Source organism: Nesoenas mayeri (genome assembly GCF_963082525.1).
Source record: "Nesoenas mayeri genome assembly, chromosome: 1".
Taxonomy (NCBI): domain Eukaryota; kingdom Metazoa; phylum Chordata; class Aves; order Columbiformes; family Columbidae; genus Nesoenas; species Nesoenas mayeri.
In genome coordinates this window covers 160,104,300-160,120,904 of record NC_137541.1, presented here as the reverse complement: position 1 = coordinate 160,120,904, position 16,605 = coordinate 160,104,300, and the positions used below count along the sequence as shown (strand labels likewise).

Below are 16,605 nucleotides of genomic sequence, written 5' to 3'. Positions count from 1 at the left end.
TGAGACACAGCTGTCGTGCTGAAGTGACACTGAAAAAAACCCTTTGGTTTTGCTTGTTCTCAAAATATTTCCAAAAAAAGAAAAAGGATGCATTCCAATTTTTTTTTAATAGGCTCCAAATATGCACCCTAGACCTGTTAGGCGTCCTGCACCTGTTTAAATAAAAAGAGATTGCTACCACATAACTTCCAAATAAAAACTGAGTCTGCCTAATTTCCTTGGCAATACAAACATAATTAATTGGAAAGGAAAACATATTGCACTGAAATGAAAGAAAGGGGGACAGCAAAAAATTTTCTTCTCAGTATTAAATAGGAAGGACGTCCAGTGCAAAGAATCGCTCCCTCTCTTCCCAATCTTGTTGACACTTGCAAACCTTGTCACTGAGTTTAGATGATCTCGGCTTTACATTCTATGGAAAACAGTTACGGTTTTGAGGGGTCACAGTGCAGTTTCGGTTACGCATAATCCTGAGGAAGGGTCCAGGGAGGAATCTGTGGCGAGCTGGCCATTCTGAACCACTTCTGGGTAATTCTTACTGAAGTACACCTACAAAAAAGATCGGATTCCATGAGTAATTATGCAACAAACACCTTTTAATTTCAAACAGAACTTCTGGAGGTAAATACAGTAGAGATAAATACATGTCCTTAAGGAATCCCAACAGGAACTTCAGGTTAGTGGCATTCAGTAACTGTGTGTAACTGAAAAATTAGTAAAATTACTATATGATCTTACATTATAACAAAGTGTGAGAAAAATCCCACGCAACCTGTAGATCCAGTCAAATCTTGGTAATTCAGATAAACCGATATATTTTATCATGTTACATTAAACTGATAAGTAAAATCATTTTACCAGCTCAAAACATGAAGATAAATTAAAAACAGGATGACAAAGAAGCTGTGAAATCTTGCGTCTGCACAAGGGTTTCTCATTTTCACACATAAAATGAACACAATGGATTTGGATGTTAATATCAGGTTGTAATCCCTATATTTTACAAACTATGATTGACAACCATTGAAACTTCGAGGTATATGTATGAAATAACCCAGCGTTTAATTTGTGCTGCAGAGCAGTTACAGGGCCTATAGAAATGTGATCTCTGGATAGTGAACCACAATAATGAAAGAAGAAGCAAAAGCTTTAACAATGACTCAACCAAGCAACTTCTCTAAAATGTAAGATGATACCAAATAATAGGACAGTTCTTTGCCAAGCCTTTGAGTTCCTGAATTCTACCAATTTCTAGCTCAACTAGAAGAGATACAGGTTTCCTGATAAATGTATAATCAGAACATAAAGGAAATGAAATGCTGTCAAGTTTCACTGTTCCACAATCATCAGTTTTTAGTAGCTGTATCATATCTCTGTTCCTTGACAGATGCGCATAACAAAATGAAATAATGTCAAGACTTGTGTGCTCTTATCTGAAAATGTGTTTGGGTGAAAAAGGACTTCAAATGCAATTTTTTTCAGAGAAGAATGTGAAAAGTTTTGTTTGAGTCTTTAAAAACAGAAAATGCGCTATCTTTCTGAAGCTGACACGTGTCACGAGTTAGGTCTCATAGTCAGATGGCTTTGACTGTGGCTTATGAAACATTTCTCCAATTTATATTTGAGAGTGTTGTCAACAAAGTTCAGTTTGTTTGACAATAATGTCCTTTTCGTATATATGAATACATGTATAAGATAAAAAAGAAATAGTAATTCTACAAAAACATTCCTGTAAGTACCACTGTCGTCTTTTGTGCGCGCACCCTAACGTAGGATACATGCATCTTTACAAGTTTCAAAGAATATTTAGGCCTGATTTGGATCAACAAAAGAATTGGAAGCCCTGTTGAGAGGCATTCCTTGGTAACGGGCCACGATCGGATGCAATGGAGGGAAGTAAATCAGGCGCCTGCCTGCACACAGAGACCGCAGCCCCAGTTGTGCATTCCCACCCTGTTCCTGGTTTAAAACATAAAACTCTGGCGTAATTTTAATGCAGATTTTGAATGTGACTTTTTTCTTTTTTTTTTAATGGAAAGTTAATAGAGAATCTTGGCACATTACTGGAGACACAGTGAAATGGCAGCTGCTTTTCAACTGTCTCATTGCAATTCTTCCCCTGAGCCCAATCCCTCAAGATATTAAACACTCCAGTCTTTATACAAGTTTCTTCCACTGCCAACAGAGCTGCGACGTTTTTAAAAGTAATCACTGAGGTGAGATAACACCTAATATTTTAATATTTGCACATCTGTCATAGCTTTAAAATAAAATAATCCTTATTTTTCCCTCACAGTATTCAAACTGAGTTTCCCTCACGAACTGATTGACAGAAAATCAGCCCTACCCTGATGCCACCAAAGCTTGTGGAAAAGACTCTCTCAGTGCTGCCAAGAGCATGGAAAACACACCAACTTTTGTTTATTTCAATAACTGAGCACTTTTTTTCTCCTTTTTAACTCCTTGATGACTATTTCTCACTTTCTCATAGGATTTTCTCCTGAAAGTTTTGTGTGAACAGAGCAAAACTTAAAAAAACTGGCCTCAGGATGCCAAGCAGAACTCTATTGCATTCAGGCTCACCCGCTAGTTTATATATACGCTCAGTGGTCTCCAATTTGGGCTGTGCCTGTGTTGTTTTTTTGACATTTGCAGAAAAAAATGGGGACAGTGAGTGACCAAGAGAGACATTCAAACAGCAATGCTGGATCAATTCAGAAGCCCGAGCTAAGGTTACAGCAACAGCTCCGTCTCGCAATGCTTAGCTAAGATGCCCACAAGAATTTTTGAAAATTAGGTTTCTTCAAAATTAGTCTTCCAATTTAAGGTGTGTAGTGCCTCTTCATTTGCACTTAAAAGATATATGTAGAATCCATACTGTTCCAGAGAACGTATTTAAAGTCTCACCTTACTTGAAAGAAGCTCTTGGTACATTTGTTCTGCGCAAGACTCAGGTCCAAAGTGCAATAAATCAAATAATCATTGCCAAAGCGTGGCCACATTCCAAAGTATTTTACTTAGCAACCCACTGTAATGCCTTTTGAAAAGTATGTATATATGTCATGTTACCATTTCTTTTTATGTGTAGCATGCTGTTTTTCAACAACAGAAAAGAAGCTGTTCTTCATAAAAACAGTTCTTAGTAACCACAGTAGGAATGTACGAGACCAACAGCAATACATGTAACAGACTTACTAGTGTAAAAAGAAAAGCCATTGGAATCAGCTCTTGTGACTAAGCAACTTCTCTGAAACTAAGCATAAAGCACAAGGGACAGCAATAACAAAAACCTTGAATTAACATCCAAGTCCCTCAAACAGAAAGAACTGTAACTGTGCTTCTGGGTAGCTGCTGACTGGAGATACAGTCTCTCGATTCCCATATTTTTGGGCTGAGTGCGGATAAGCACCATGCTTTGCATTCTTGGCAGATGCTAAAGCTTGTATCTGCCTTCTAGCCTGGGAGTTAGCAAACTTTTTCATCAAACCACATTTCAGCAGAGACTGGTTCCTGGATCTCTTCCCTTCCTGTACAAAATCACATAACATTGATGTGGTAACTGCAGATGACTATACGGGCAAGCAACATCAGGCAATTATTACTTTTTTTTATATATTTTGAATTATCTTTGAATTCAATTGTGCAACTGGGGAGGGCTGTAGGGAAGGAAGAAAGGAGAGACAGCATGACATGGCTAAATCTCTACAGATGACAGCTAGACAGCCTCACCTCTTGCCTTTCCAAGGATCAAGCCTCCAGAAGCTGGCCTTCACTTTGCAAACATTGGCCATATGAATTTGAAGCTATCCTTTTAAACATCATTTATATAACCTCCAGATTGTCACACACATACCATAAAAAACATGGCTGACCCATTCCTTTCTAGTAATTAAATATAAGAAGTTACACAGTGGCAATGGAGAAGGACAGCAGGACTTAATATATAGCCTAGTTAAGGACAACACTGTTTCCTCAGTTCTGTAATTAGTGCCACACATTAATATATAGTGTACATACAGTGCACACTCTTAGTTACAGAGCTTCACTTGGAAAACTCTCTTATGAAAAGAAACACCTTTCAGTAGCTCTAAAAAATTCTAAGCATATGAATGGATAGAGAAACCTCTTCCATAACCTTCAAGAAGTCCAGTAAAATAGCCTCCAGACACGAGCATGCAGCCTTCAGGACAGCAGGTTTTTTCTTTTCTTTTTTTTCCCCAGCTTGCTGGAAATGCTCCTGTTTTTACTGGGAAATAGCCAGGCACGTGCCATTTTGTTTCCTGTCTTTATGTGTTGCTTCCCGTCTACTGGTGTCCTGTTTCCCCAGGAAACAGTTTGGAGTTTGTGTGCCCCTAGTTCTGCTCCACACATCCAGCAACCGGAGGAGTGGAAAGAATGGAATTTGGAGGTAGGACCTTTGCCTCTTGCCTTGAAAAGGCTCTCTCAGGTCGCTACATGACTAATATCAGTGCATTGCTTGCACGGTGAAAGTAAAGTTACAGGTCTATAAAGCAAGTTGCTGCCAATCTGTGCGTGGCTGGTCTCGGCTGAAGCGGTACTGAAACTTCTTGGGCACTGGGAGAAATAAAACCTTGCTCTGGACATTTCACATGGTAAATTATCATAAAAAAAAAATCAAGCCAAAAGTTAGTCAAAATAAGTTCCTCAATCACAGGTCATTTTTTTATCTTCTTATCTCTGCTTCGGCTTTCCATCTCAAAAGTGGAGATGATATAGCCTCACCTCAGAGGCATATTATGAAAATTAATCCATTGATGTTTCTAAAATGCTTTGATTGCCAGAGGAATGCTCACAATTACATTAATAATTCTGTACTCAGAGTAGGATTTGAATAGTAAGCAGGGAACAAGGAGGCAACCAAACAATCAACAGCTGTTTCTTAATTGAGCCTTGCTCATCCTATGTGCAGAACAGAGTGAGGGTACAAGAAAAAAGGAAGAGAAAGCACAAAAGTAAGAATTCGATCACACCCTCCAGAGACCATAATACAATTCACAGGAACCTCAAACTAAAATTTGATGGGCCCTCTTAAAAACACAGAAATAACAGATAAATGCTGGACTCTGCAGCCCTAACGTGTTTTTACTGCAAGTTTTTTCTAAGATCAATGCCCAGCACAGGTGAGTATGTAATATATTATTTACACTTACTGTTTTGTGTACATACAGAAGGATGCAAGAAATCCAAACAGTCTTTCTGCTCAGGGTAGACAAATACACTTATCATTTGGAAGTCTGTGTATAACCCACTAAAAAAAAAGCACTGGCAATGATGGCTTTGCCTTGCAAAGCAGAGATTCTTTACTGGAAGGCTTAGTGCGACACTGAATATGCTAACTTGAGATAAACAAACTGCAGAGGCAAACTTAATTATCCCTTCTTCTACAATTACCCGTTTTGCTGTTTCAATCAGAGAAGCCGCTTCAGTCTTGCCCACTTGTTGCACCATTTTGTAAAACAAGCCGTCTTGTTCTTGGAGCAAAATGTACGGTTCACCATATTCTTTCAGTCTTCCTGCATCTAAAACCTGTTAAATCAGCAGAAACCAACATATTAACATAAAAAATTCAAAAACAAACGTAAGAGACTACAAGCAAGGGGGAACGCAGGCACTTTAAGTGCTAAGATGAATTTTGTATCTTGAAAATGAAATACGTCTTCTTCAAAGTAGCATTGCACTTTTTCAGTTCATAGACCTGTTGTACAATTTTAGAGTGCCCTACAGCCATTCCACCTATAGGAATCCAATGCAAAGTTATGCAGAGTATGGAAATACAATGTTTGTGAAGCCAACAAAGCAGATTAGAAGATTCATTGTGTAAGAAAGAAACAAAGAGTCCTAAAATAGGCTCTGAAGTAAACAGCTGTGGGTAAAAACCACGCAATAACCACCACGACGGTTAAGGGAGAATAAGTAGGTCTTTTGGATTAGAGGAGGTGAAGATGTAATTAAAGAAAATGAGGGTGTTGCTGAAAAGATAAACAATTTCTTGCATCAGTTTTTGCCAACTACGTATTAGAAAGATACTTACCCTTAACCTATTCTTTCTGCATTAAAAAAGAATATGAGATGCCACAACGGATATAGGTACCCAAAAGAGAGGAAGGGAGAAGGAAAAAACCAACAAAGAAATTTAAAAGGCATTAATTCAATAAGCCACAGAGGATACATACAGCCAAATATATCAGAAAAAAAAAAAAGAATAAGCTGACTGAACCTGTAAGAAACTATTCCCACACTAGTGACTCTATTTAAGGACTGCACGGTAGCAAACACAGCACTTACATATTTGAAAGCCTTATGGGATTCATTCAGAGACCTTACAGACCACCATATACATTTTGAGATAAGACAGCAATTTAGTAAAAATAATCATTAAAACACAAGTATAAGACACCCACATCACAGGTAGAATTTGTTGTCCACAGTTTTAGCAACAGTAAATTGTACCTCATAAATCTGATACAATTCTTAACGCACCAGGAGCAACCTGAAGGAGCAACCTGAAGGAGAAATGGTTTATATGGTTTTCCAGAAAGGTTTCTAGTGTAACTAAATAGCCGTGCTCCAAGGGACAAAAATTTTTCAAGAACCTAGACAGAAAACAGAGACTAGAAATAGAGAGGGCATTTTCCTTTGTGGAAAACTGAACAGGTAGGAACTGGTGGGAACCACAATGTTCTGGCATATGCAGTAGCTACGTATGTGTTAGTCGTCAGAAAAAGGAGTTATCAGAAAAGTGACAAACCTGCAAATGACACAAAAATGTGCAGGTAAGTCTAGACCAGAGGAGATTCAGATACAGCTTGCTAACCTCAGAGAATGAGAAATACAATAGCAGGGAAGAGTCAATATTGACCAATGCAATGCACTCAAACACTTAACTGACTTATAAGTTAATGGTATTGACTCAAGAAAGATTTGGGTATCAGTCTACAAGTTCGGTACTTTAGTTCATGTGTAGGAGCCGTGAAGTTAAAAAAAAAAAGGATTTATGTGAAAAAACAAAGTCATTCAGAAAATATTTTTGTTCTTCTATAAATAAAAAACTGAATACACATGGCATACTATTGAAAAAGATATTGCCACAACAGAGGGACTTCAAGGACCCCATAACCAATCCATAATTATGGTGTACACACTTGTAAGGGGAAAAAAATATATATATATATGATAAAAAACTGGAGCTGTTGATTTCAGGAAATAGATTATTATAATAAAAGGTATCATGAGGACTACTTCCAAAATAACTACAATAGTTTGCAAACTGATGTTTGAAAGAAGAAACTCCAACGAGCTTGGAGACAAATTCAAAGTCCTGTGAGGAAACTTTCAAATGTGCAATTTTTGCCCATGCAACTCCGAACAGCAAAACATCCCGATGAGCCAGAGCTGGGCAGGTCCCCAGTGCTCATGGAAAAACTTCTAAATATCAGTAATATTGCATGGCACAATATATAGTCATTTAATACACAAGAGATGCAGTATTTCACCTGTGTTAGAGAAGTCCACTTGCACGCATTGATTTTTTAGTATATTTAGTCCTATGCCATTTAATTTGAATATTTAAGGATTAATTAGAAATATAATCACCATCTGTGACATACTGTACTACATAAAAGTTAAGGACAGCTTCCTTAAAAATACAATGGTAATACATCATATAGTGTTCAGCATAATAATTAAATTGGGGTGCCCCAGCAGAGGACATCTCTGGTGCCTTGATAATTGCAGGTTTTTTCAGCTGAGCACCAGCTTATCCAACCAGTCCTTAAGAAAGAAAACAAAAGGCACCTTCATTAATGTTTCTCTCACAAGTAAAGAACGACAACAGAAAAGCGGAGGTTTTTTTTTTTTAAAAATGTATATTACAGCAGTATTCAAATTTTAACATTAATTTTGCAAATTTCTGAAACAATCATAAACACGGACAATTTTCCTCCTTTAGAGAACCTGGGAGGGGAAAACGAAAATATTTGTTCTTCCTTGACAAATTTTAAACAGTCAAGTCCAGAAGATGAACAGATAGAGTGTGTGTCCAGAGTGATCTGCGTGTCTAGAAAAATTCCATTCACGTTTTAAACAAGTCACTAGTCGGTTCATATCCTTTTCTTGAGGAATAAAACCAAACTTATGTTATCAAAACAGACAGAATAAACACAGGGAAAACAAGTTGTGTTGCTTTTTAAAAAAAATCTGAAATAAAAAAAAAATGAAGTTAAACGAACAGACAATGTCATTCTTATAAGTCAGGAATACTCTACAAACCCTATTCACCAAGGAAAACCAGTGTTTCTAATAACAGCTGTCATCTACAAGACAATGGAGAGAATTTAAGCTGATTTACCTGGTAGTTATATATTTATACACTTAGAAAAAAGCGCTTAGACAAAGAGGTAGGTTCTCTTCTTTGAAGAAATACGTGCTGATCAAATTTAAATAAATAAATAGGTACTTTGGCTAAGGCTTTGCATACTCTTACTCACTGACTCCAAGCCAAATTAAAATCATTAGGACTTCAAAAAGCCAGCCAATCATTCAGGAAAGGTGGAATCTGGTGTTTACCAGCCACATATTTTCTGATCAACCTCTGTGCAACTCTTATCACTCCACAATACGACCAAATCAAACTCAGATGCGTTCCAAGGCCGTCGTACCAGTGGAACTTGATACAGAAAAGCCAGAGAAGCTTCCAGCTGGTGAAATCAGATCGGCACTGTCATTGTGGAAGAGACACAGGCAGGAGCAGAGGACTCTGAATCAGCCTCGGATTTCATTGTAGACTTTAATGTAGATTTTGAGAGACAGGTATTTTGGAGGAAACATTCAACTTTTCAGCTCTTTGGTCTGACCTTTTGTAAAATACACCAAATAAAGCCCCACAATCATTCTGTGGGACTTAATTGCCTGAGAAATACTTCAACACCTCTGAGAAAAATAAAACAAATGCAGAAAGCTATATAAACCCAGCCACACATAAACCAGGGCCAGATTCTCCACCGGCTTGCACTGGCAGCCTCTTTTACCTCGCCTGCACTGTTCTTGCCTTTGTAGTCAGATTTCTGTGACTTCAACAGGATTTTCTCAAGGGGAAGAGTAACTCCAACAGCACCAAATTTACAAAATTGTCTCTTAGTGATCATGCAAAAGATCACACAGAAAAATTCTTATTCAACGGAATTCATTCACCTCCTTGTGTAAGGTGAAACTGCTCTTTACTCACAGCTATCCAAACTACCCTTACTCAAGCAACACTACTCAGGCATTTTATGTTCAAACAGGGCTTAAATGCTGGATTCTCCTTGAGTAAAATCCTCTAGAGCAAATCTAATTCCACTCCATCTAATGTTTCATCCTGGTTGAATAGTCCGGGGCAGTGCCTGCTCGTCCTAGTGAAATTTTCACGTTGGGTAGAAGGCAACATAGTTTTGAGCCGCACTTTGTTTGATGTGGAGGCACAGAATGACACAGAAGGAGTGGGATTTAAAACATGGCAGGGAAGGGGCAGAGAAACAGAAAAGAAAGTTTTGAATTTGAATGACCTGCAAAGGCAAACATGGAAACACAGTATTAGCCATTTTAATGTGTTGTTTATATTAACTCCAGGTAGCACAGAAGGCCTATTTGCCTGTGCCACAAAAATGTTGCTGAACTAAATTTGTGTAAGATTTGGAAATTACAAAATAGTTGTCCATTTTTGTCTCATCTGTACCTTGCCAGTATATCCACCTCCACTCTGCCCAGGTCTCACCTCTAAAAAAAACACGAAACTTTGCAGTATTTACATTCCATAGCCTCATAGTTTAATGTATTGACCATGACAAGAAAACAGAGAAGACATAAGGAAAACAAAAAACAGTGAAAAAGAAAGCAGGGATCCATTTCACAAAGAGAGAAATGAGACAATGAGTGATGAGGATACTACATCCAGAGAGTCCAGATGTCAGCAGAGCCCTGGGCAGCAGAACCAGGACAGCACCTTTTCTCCTCGGTGATTCCTGCAAACTTATTGATATTGTTTTGTTGCATAGGACTTTGGAAAAGCATAGATTCATTTTGGAAGTGAATTTAAAATCTTCTTTGTGGATTACTGTAAGTAAGAGAAGTGTCAATAGCCAAAGAAAGGATACAGATCCTTAAAGATGCTGTAACAAATACCATATATTTATGGCTATCCATAGACACAAAAAAGAAAGTTCTAAATCCTGCTTTTTCTAACTTTCAGCAATCAAAGCAGACAAACCAAGAGAACAATAGTTATAAAACATTCTGAGAAAAAAAAAAAGTCCAAGGTTGGAAGTGCTCAGCAACAGAGGAGGGGGGCATGGGAATTTATTTCAATTATTATTGAGGAATGACTACTATTCCTATTCACGTTCATCTTCACCATAAAGCCAGAGGGAAAATGGGACATTTAAGAGCTGATCATAAATGTTTTTATTTCCTATTCAAAAGGAATATAATTCAAACAAATTATCTCCTAGGGAACACATCTGATTTAATTTAGACTTGGAGAAGACATCACCAAACAACAAAATTATTATTAAAGTTCAAAACTCCGCTAGGAGTACAACTTTGAACAATGTTTTCCTCAGAGAGCATACATCAAGATGATCTTCAATGAAGTCCTGGGAAGAGGAGAATATTCAGGAGATGCTTCTGGTTACATCATATTATAAGAAATATATTTACCAAAGACAATACAGAGCTTTGTGGGAAACAGTCTACAGCCTGTGCTCCAGTTGGTATTAAGTTCAGATGCATGTTCTGTCCCTCCATCTCACGGTTTGTCAAAACAGATCACAAACACGTACATACTTCTCTGAAGAACCATTTAGAAATATTAACCTATCTAAATGGGTTTATGGACATTCAAGAACACTGAGACGGCTGCAAAGATGACTCAGAAAACATGATAAAGTTTTGTTTTTTCTTTTTAAGGGTTTTTTTTTGTTTGGTTTGGATTTTTTTAGCTCTTGGTGGTGGAGCTTTGGCTGTCTCTTGTTTTGGCTTTTTTAGTCTTCAGGTTTAATCTAAGAATTCCCCAACCTCTTTCAGGGCTCCTGTACAAATTATCAGTAACTCCAGACAAATTTGGTGTCAAGTAATGTACATTTCATACATATGTACAAACAAAGCAGAGCACACTTGGGCATTTACCTTCTTATAATCCGAATTATTCTTTTCAGACTTCCCAAATATTTCACCTCAGCAGAGCTTAAATTTGCTGTAACAGCGTCAAATCTGCCACTGGGGTTTGACATGTGCCCCCTGCCCACCTTCCCCGCTTCACAGAAAAGGCAACTTCTGACACCTTGTTCTGTAACCAGAAACAGTGGATTTTTTTAAACTGAAATTATTCTTGTGTTATAACCTAGGGAAAATTGAGCATGCAATGCTGGCTGGTAAATTTTTCCACCTAGGAGTTACCTTTACTTTTCTTGCAGAGGCTTAAAAATCTTTTTCTCCATCTGACGGCGTGCCACTGTAAGCTGGCTGGAATGTTGTGGCGAAAAAAGTATCAATTATGTATGTAGTAATGAGTCTTATTCTACTGATAATCATTTGATATTAACTCCTTCTGTCTCTTGACAGGGGAAAGGAGACTGTTAAACAGTCACTGCAGATGTTTCTTGTATTGTTCAGTCTCCTCACCTCAAAATATCTGATACACCACTGCAAGTTCAACCTTTCCCTTCAAGGTTATGAAGGGACCTCATGCCAATTCTTACCAGCAGCTGTACACGCTGACAAAATTATTCTTTGGTCAATCAGTAATGACTGTTTCCATCACTGTGAAGCCACATTTCTCAACTGGGATTGCAGAATGGCTCAAACGTGGCGCTTAAGTGATAGAAGACATACTTCAGCTTCAGAAATTCCACTCTTTAATAAGGTTTTTGAGGGTCTTAAGAAGTTAGATAAGCTACAAGGATATTATACTTTTCAAGAAATTAAGGAATATAGTTACAGATGACTGGGCATGTCTCTTGGTTTTATCAGTTTCTGATGACAATGAACTTGTGGCTCAGCTGCCGTGCACGCAGTTTTACCTTATCAGAAACTCTCTGCTCAAACCATCAGCCACCAGCATGTGCCCTGCTAATTTGCTTTTAAACAGTAATGCAGTATTTTTGAGGGAGCGAAAAAAAATCATTCTCTAAGACGCGTTAGTATTTCTAGTAGGGTCTGGATTCCATATCATTGTCTTTAAAGAAACATGATCTGGCCATCCTTTCCTTAAACTTATAGAACCACATTCACACACAAATGCCTGATAGAATGAGAGATCAAGGTTCATCAAACACTGGCTTTGCTTCCTGCAGTAATTCAAATCCAGCTCTTCATCTGAATGCTCCCAGCTGAAGTACTGCCTCAATGATTAGTTGTTTTATTTAGGCAAAAGAAGAATCTTGTTGGACAGCCCTCTTGAAATTGGAAGCAGCTTTTAAGAACTCAAAGATGCCAACATATTGGAGAGGTGTGGCTTAAAACTGGCAGAGAGAATCAACAATCCCAGCATCTTTTCAAGCTCATTGGGATTTTGACTCATTTTAGAGACAGCTGTGCCAGGTGTGATATTTACAACTGTCATAGATGCTTTATTTCAGCTGACAACACTTGCTCTGATACATGACTATGGCACATAGCTCAGTATTTTACACAAAACTTACCCTAAAATTCAGTATCTTCTCTTAATGGTAAAGATACATAAATTACTTAGCTTTGAAAATACGTTCACTGCTGATATTTGTTGAACTCCACTATTAAATCCCAAGAAAGAACATGGAAGAATCTGGTTTTCCCTTGTGGTTTGCTTAAATACCAACCCAGTTTCAGAAGATCTGAGAACTGTGAAAATTGCCGTTGTTCACATTAAAACCAAACCGATAATTTCTGAAAAATCACTTGCTAAATGCTCAGCTCTTCCAGAAACTCTGCAAGTCTTCAGTTACCAAATGAAAGGACAAACCTAATCGTTCCCAAGCCCTTTGGTATCCCATCAGCTGTTCATATGGGCTCCAACACAGTCAAAGGCCAAGTAGGTGGGTTGGTATCAGTCACACCCAGCGTCTGGTGGAACTGCTTCGACAGTCCAAAGAGTGGCCCTGAAACATTTCATCAGCCCTTGTAATTTAGTGTTGAGATCCCTTCTAAATTTTCACATGTGATTTTTTGGATCCTGAAAATCTCGACATTCAGACAACCTTAGAGATATCCAGTCACCTTACAGAACACATGGACACAAGCGATGTTTTTGCTGTGTACATCCTAATACTGATATTCAGATATCCTCAGACCAAGTACTATTTTACCTCCCTTCTGGCAAGGCATCTCAGCTGTCATCATTAACTTCAACGCTATGCTCCAGGCAGGTCCCCTTCTGTGACTATCCTTCATATTCCAACCTTCACATGGCTTTACCCAAGAGACTTTTGTCCCACAGCGTAGTCAGGATTTTTCTTAGGTTGAATAAAAAAAAATAAATCTAATTCTAATATTACCTAGTCTATATTCTCAAGACAGAAGCTTTGTCAAAAAACGAGTTTTATTAGTGATTGTTCCATTTGAATAATGACAGTAGGTGCACAAATACGAATGCAGCAACTTTACTTTGGATTAATGGATTGAGATCAACAAGGTACTTTAAGGTTTCTAGGAGGAATTAGGTGCCCAGGTATCTTTGGAGACCCGATTCCTAGTTTTGAAAATTTGATGCTCATTCAAGCTTCTATAATCCATTAAGCATCCTATTCTTTTAACAGAATAGACTTCAATAGCACAAGTATAATACGCTATAATATTTCACCATTCTCAGGATGGGCTAATATAAGGTCCAAATGCACTGTGCTACAGAACAAAAAAAATACCAGTTTTACACCCTTGCAGTTCTCCCACTTTAGAATTTGGAAGGACTGAAAAACAACTCTGAATGCACCCCAAATTACTTCTACTTTTCAGAAAGTTTCATGTTTTACCATCCCAGGCTCCAGGAAAATCTATAGTCTTGCCAGTTGACCTGTCTTAAACATTTTATGCACTTGAGTGGGCCTATATCTGACAGCAGGGAGCACTCTGTTCAAAAAAACCCAGTCCTACAAGATAAGGGAGAAAACACTAAAGGCAACACGCACAGTTTTCATGAAGAACTGTCTTACAGCTAGGACTGCACATTTCTGTATCTTGTGACTTACATAATCCTCCCTAAAGAAAACATCTAAGATTTGCCGTAAAACACATCAATTTTCCAGTGGTGATATTTAACTAAGTGGCAAAAGAGCCATCAAAAGAAGAGCCAACAGACCACAGCACTTATGGTTTTAACTCAGTATTACTAACTTAAGTGTACAACCACCACCTTCGTATGTTCTGCACACCTCCATCTGGAGCTGGGCCACCGCAGCAGAAGCTCATGTGAAGGCATTGGTAGGGCAGCTGGGGCTCCTTCAAGAGCTCTGCTCCTCATGGGGCTGCAGATTCACACCCCCTCATGCTCATTCTCCCTCTAGCTCCATCACTGTTGCATTTGTGGCAGCACAGCGCTTCAAAAGAAAGGGTGGAGACTGGCCTTGCCCTCACTGCTCTGAGTAGGGCATCCTCCTGGGAACAGGGAGCATTGTGTGCAGACCTCCTCAGAAAGAGGACAATATAGAACACAGATTTCTGCACTTCTTGGAAGAACGCCCCATGCCCATGCTAAGGAAGGGCGGCGTTGCCATCTCTATTGTGTTCATTTAGGTGTCTACTGACATCATTGCCTCATCTCCAACTGGATGGATGAATACTAATGTGCAATACTGGCTCAGATACCAGAACTCCAGAGAGAGACAAGTGCTCAGACCTTGTCCACTGCACAGTATTTTCCATCTAGCTGCAGGTGACTCCCCTTTCACCATGCAAACTGCCTGGATCTCCTTCCAGAGTCCCCCGTTTGCTTTCAAGATGTTTACACCTACTCTTGCCGGACTGAACACTCTGCTGAGGTTAGATGTCTACAGCACATGAAACACGGAGCCTGATTTATGAGGCTCAGATGTTCCACCATGGTAAACGTAACATAATGTCAGAAAAATAGGAACAACTGAACAAGGGGGGGTTACCGGAAAGACGTGGGAAGTAATTTTCTGTTGACCAAAACAACAACTCAAGTCTGGCTGTGAAGCAGATTGTATTGTTACCTTGAATACTAGTCACTTCAGAATGTAACCACAACAGGTTTTCTCATAAATAAATCAAATCTCTTCCCATGATTCTCTTAATCAAAAACTTCTTATTTGAATGACAGTTTTTAATTACTAGATCAAGTTCTGCTTGCATAAAGAGTTTCCATTTCAAAGAAATATTGCACTGATATGAAAAGTCTCTGTGGAGAAACATCCTTGTCATTGGAAAATGCACAAGTTTCGAATACTCTGTGGCTTTCCTATAGAGAGACCACAACACAGCATATAGAGCAAATAAATGCATCGGGCTCTTGCCAGATGCATATACTTAGTTTGCAACTGATCTACTATGTTCCTGGGTGAGCCTGCATTTCTGTTTGCTTCTGTTTCCCTCTCTGAAAAAACACAGTTTCTATTAATAAAAAGTATTTCTCAACCTGGACAAGGAAGCAGAGAGGAGGAGGAGGCGGTGATAGGGATTTTATGAGATACCACTGGATGTCTTGGGAGTGGTGCCTCCCGGCTGCCCTGGGCTGCTCCTGGCTGAGTTTTGGTGAGCTGCACGTGCAATTTAGGTAAAAATCCCTCACTCTGTAAGGTCAGAGCAGGAGAGGGAAGCAGCTGTTGTGGCAGTGGGGAAAGCTACATGGAATGAGAAGCCAGTGAAGCAAACCTGAGTTGAGCTTCTGCTGGGTTTCTCCATCACAGAAGAGGCGACTGCAGCAGTTAGCCCATCCTGCCCCTTCTGCCAGGGAAGGGGGTGCCCACCTGTGCCAAAGAACTAGAATGGGTACTGCCGGCACCTGACGGGAGGATTAACAACCTTGGTTCTCAAACTAATGAAGAAGGAATGAGAAAATGTCCTATGAGACTCTGGAGCAGCACAGAGGGAGGGAAATAGAAATAAAAAAGAGTTTGAAAACCGCTGGATTATAATTTTATGGTAGTATTATTCGATGGCCTGACTTAACAAGTCTTTCCAACTTTGGTTCCAAAGATTGTATGGATACTCCCCTATCTCACCCAGGTGTTTGAAGTTTAATTAATTAATGTTTGTAAAGAGCGTTACAATTTCCAGATGAAAGGTCCTATGCAAGTGCAATGTAGTATTACTCATTGAGGTGATTGGGTTAGAGAGTATCACGTTACACAATACAGCTCTTCCCTCAATGATTTTAAGCGTTTGAAGTTCTGATAAAATGTATTTATCACTAAGATAGACATAATGGAAATACTCGTAAGGCGTGACCTGGATTATGAAACCAGAGGTATGGTTTTGGGAATGGAACAAACGAGAATTAAAACAACTCCTGAGGCCAGATTTGTATAAAATGTATTCTCCTCTTCCTTTTTTTTCCTCTTCCAGTAGGCTTTTCTTCTCCTCTAAAATAGAACCGGTTATTATGATGGGTGTGAGCAG

At 38.8% G+C, this 16,605-nt stretch overlaps 1 protein-coding gene across 2 annotated transcripts in view; it reads right to left on the bottom strand.

The window, feature by feature from the left end:
- Positions 1 to 441: 441 nt before the first annotated feature.
- The window catches only part of ABCC4 (ATP binding cassette subfamily C member 4 (PEL blood group)), a gene marked incomplete at both ends in the record, with an annotated part of 152,958 nt that continues 136,794 nt past the window's right edge, over positions 442 to 16,605 (bottom strand). For both annotated transcript variants that reach the window (XM_080356195.1, XM_080356196.1), the window contains 2 exons: positions 442 to 549; positions 5,413 to 5,547. In XM_080356195.1, the coding sequence (XP_080212321.1) occupies positions 442 to 549; positions 5,413 to 5,547 (243 nt within the window). The remainder of the gene's footprint in view (positions 550 to 5,412; positions 5,548 to 16,605) is intronic.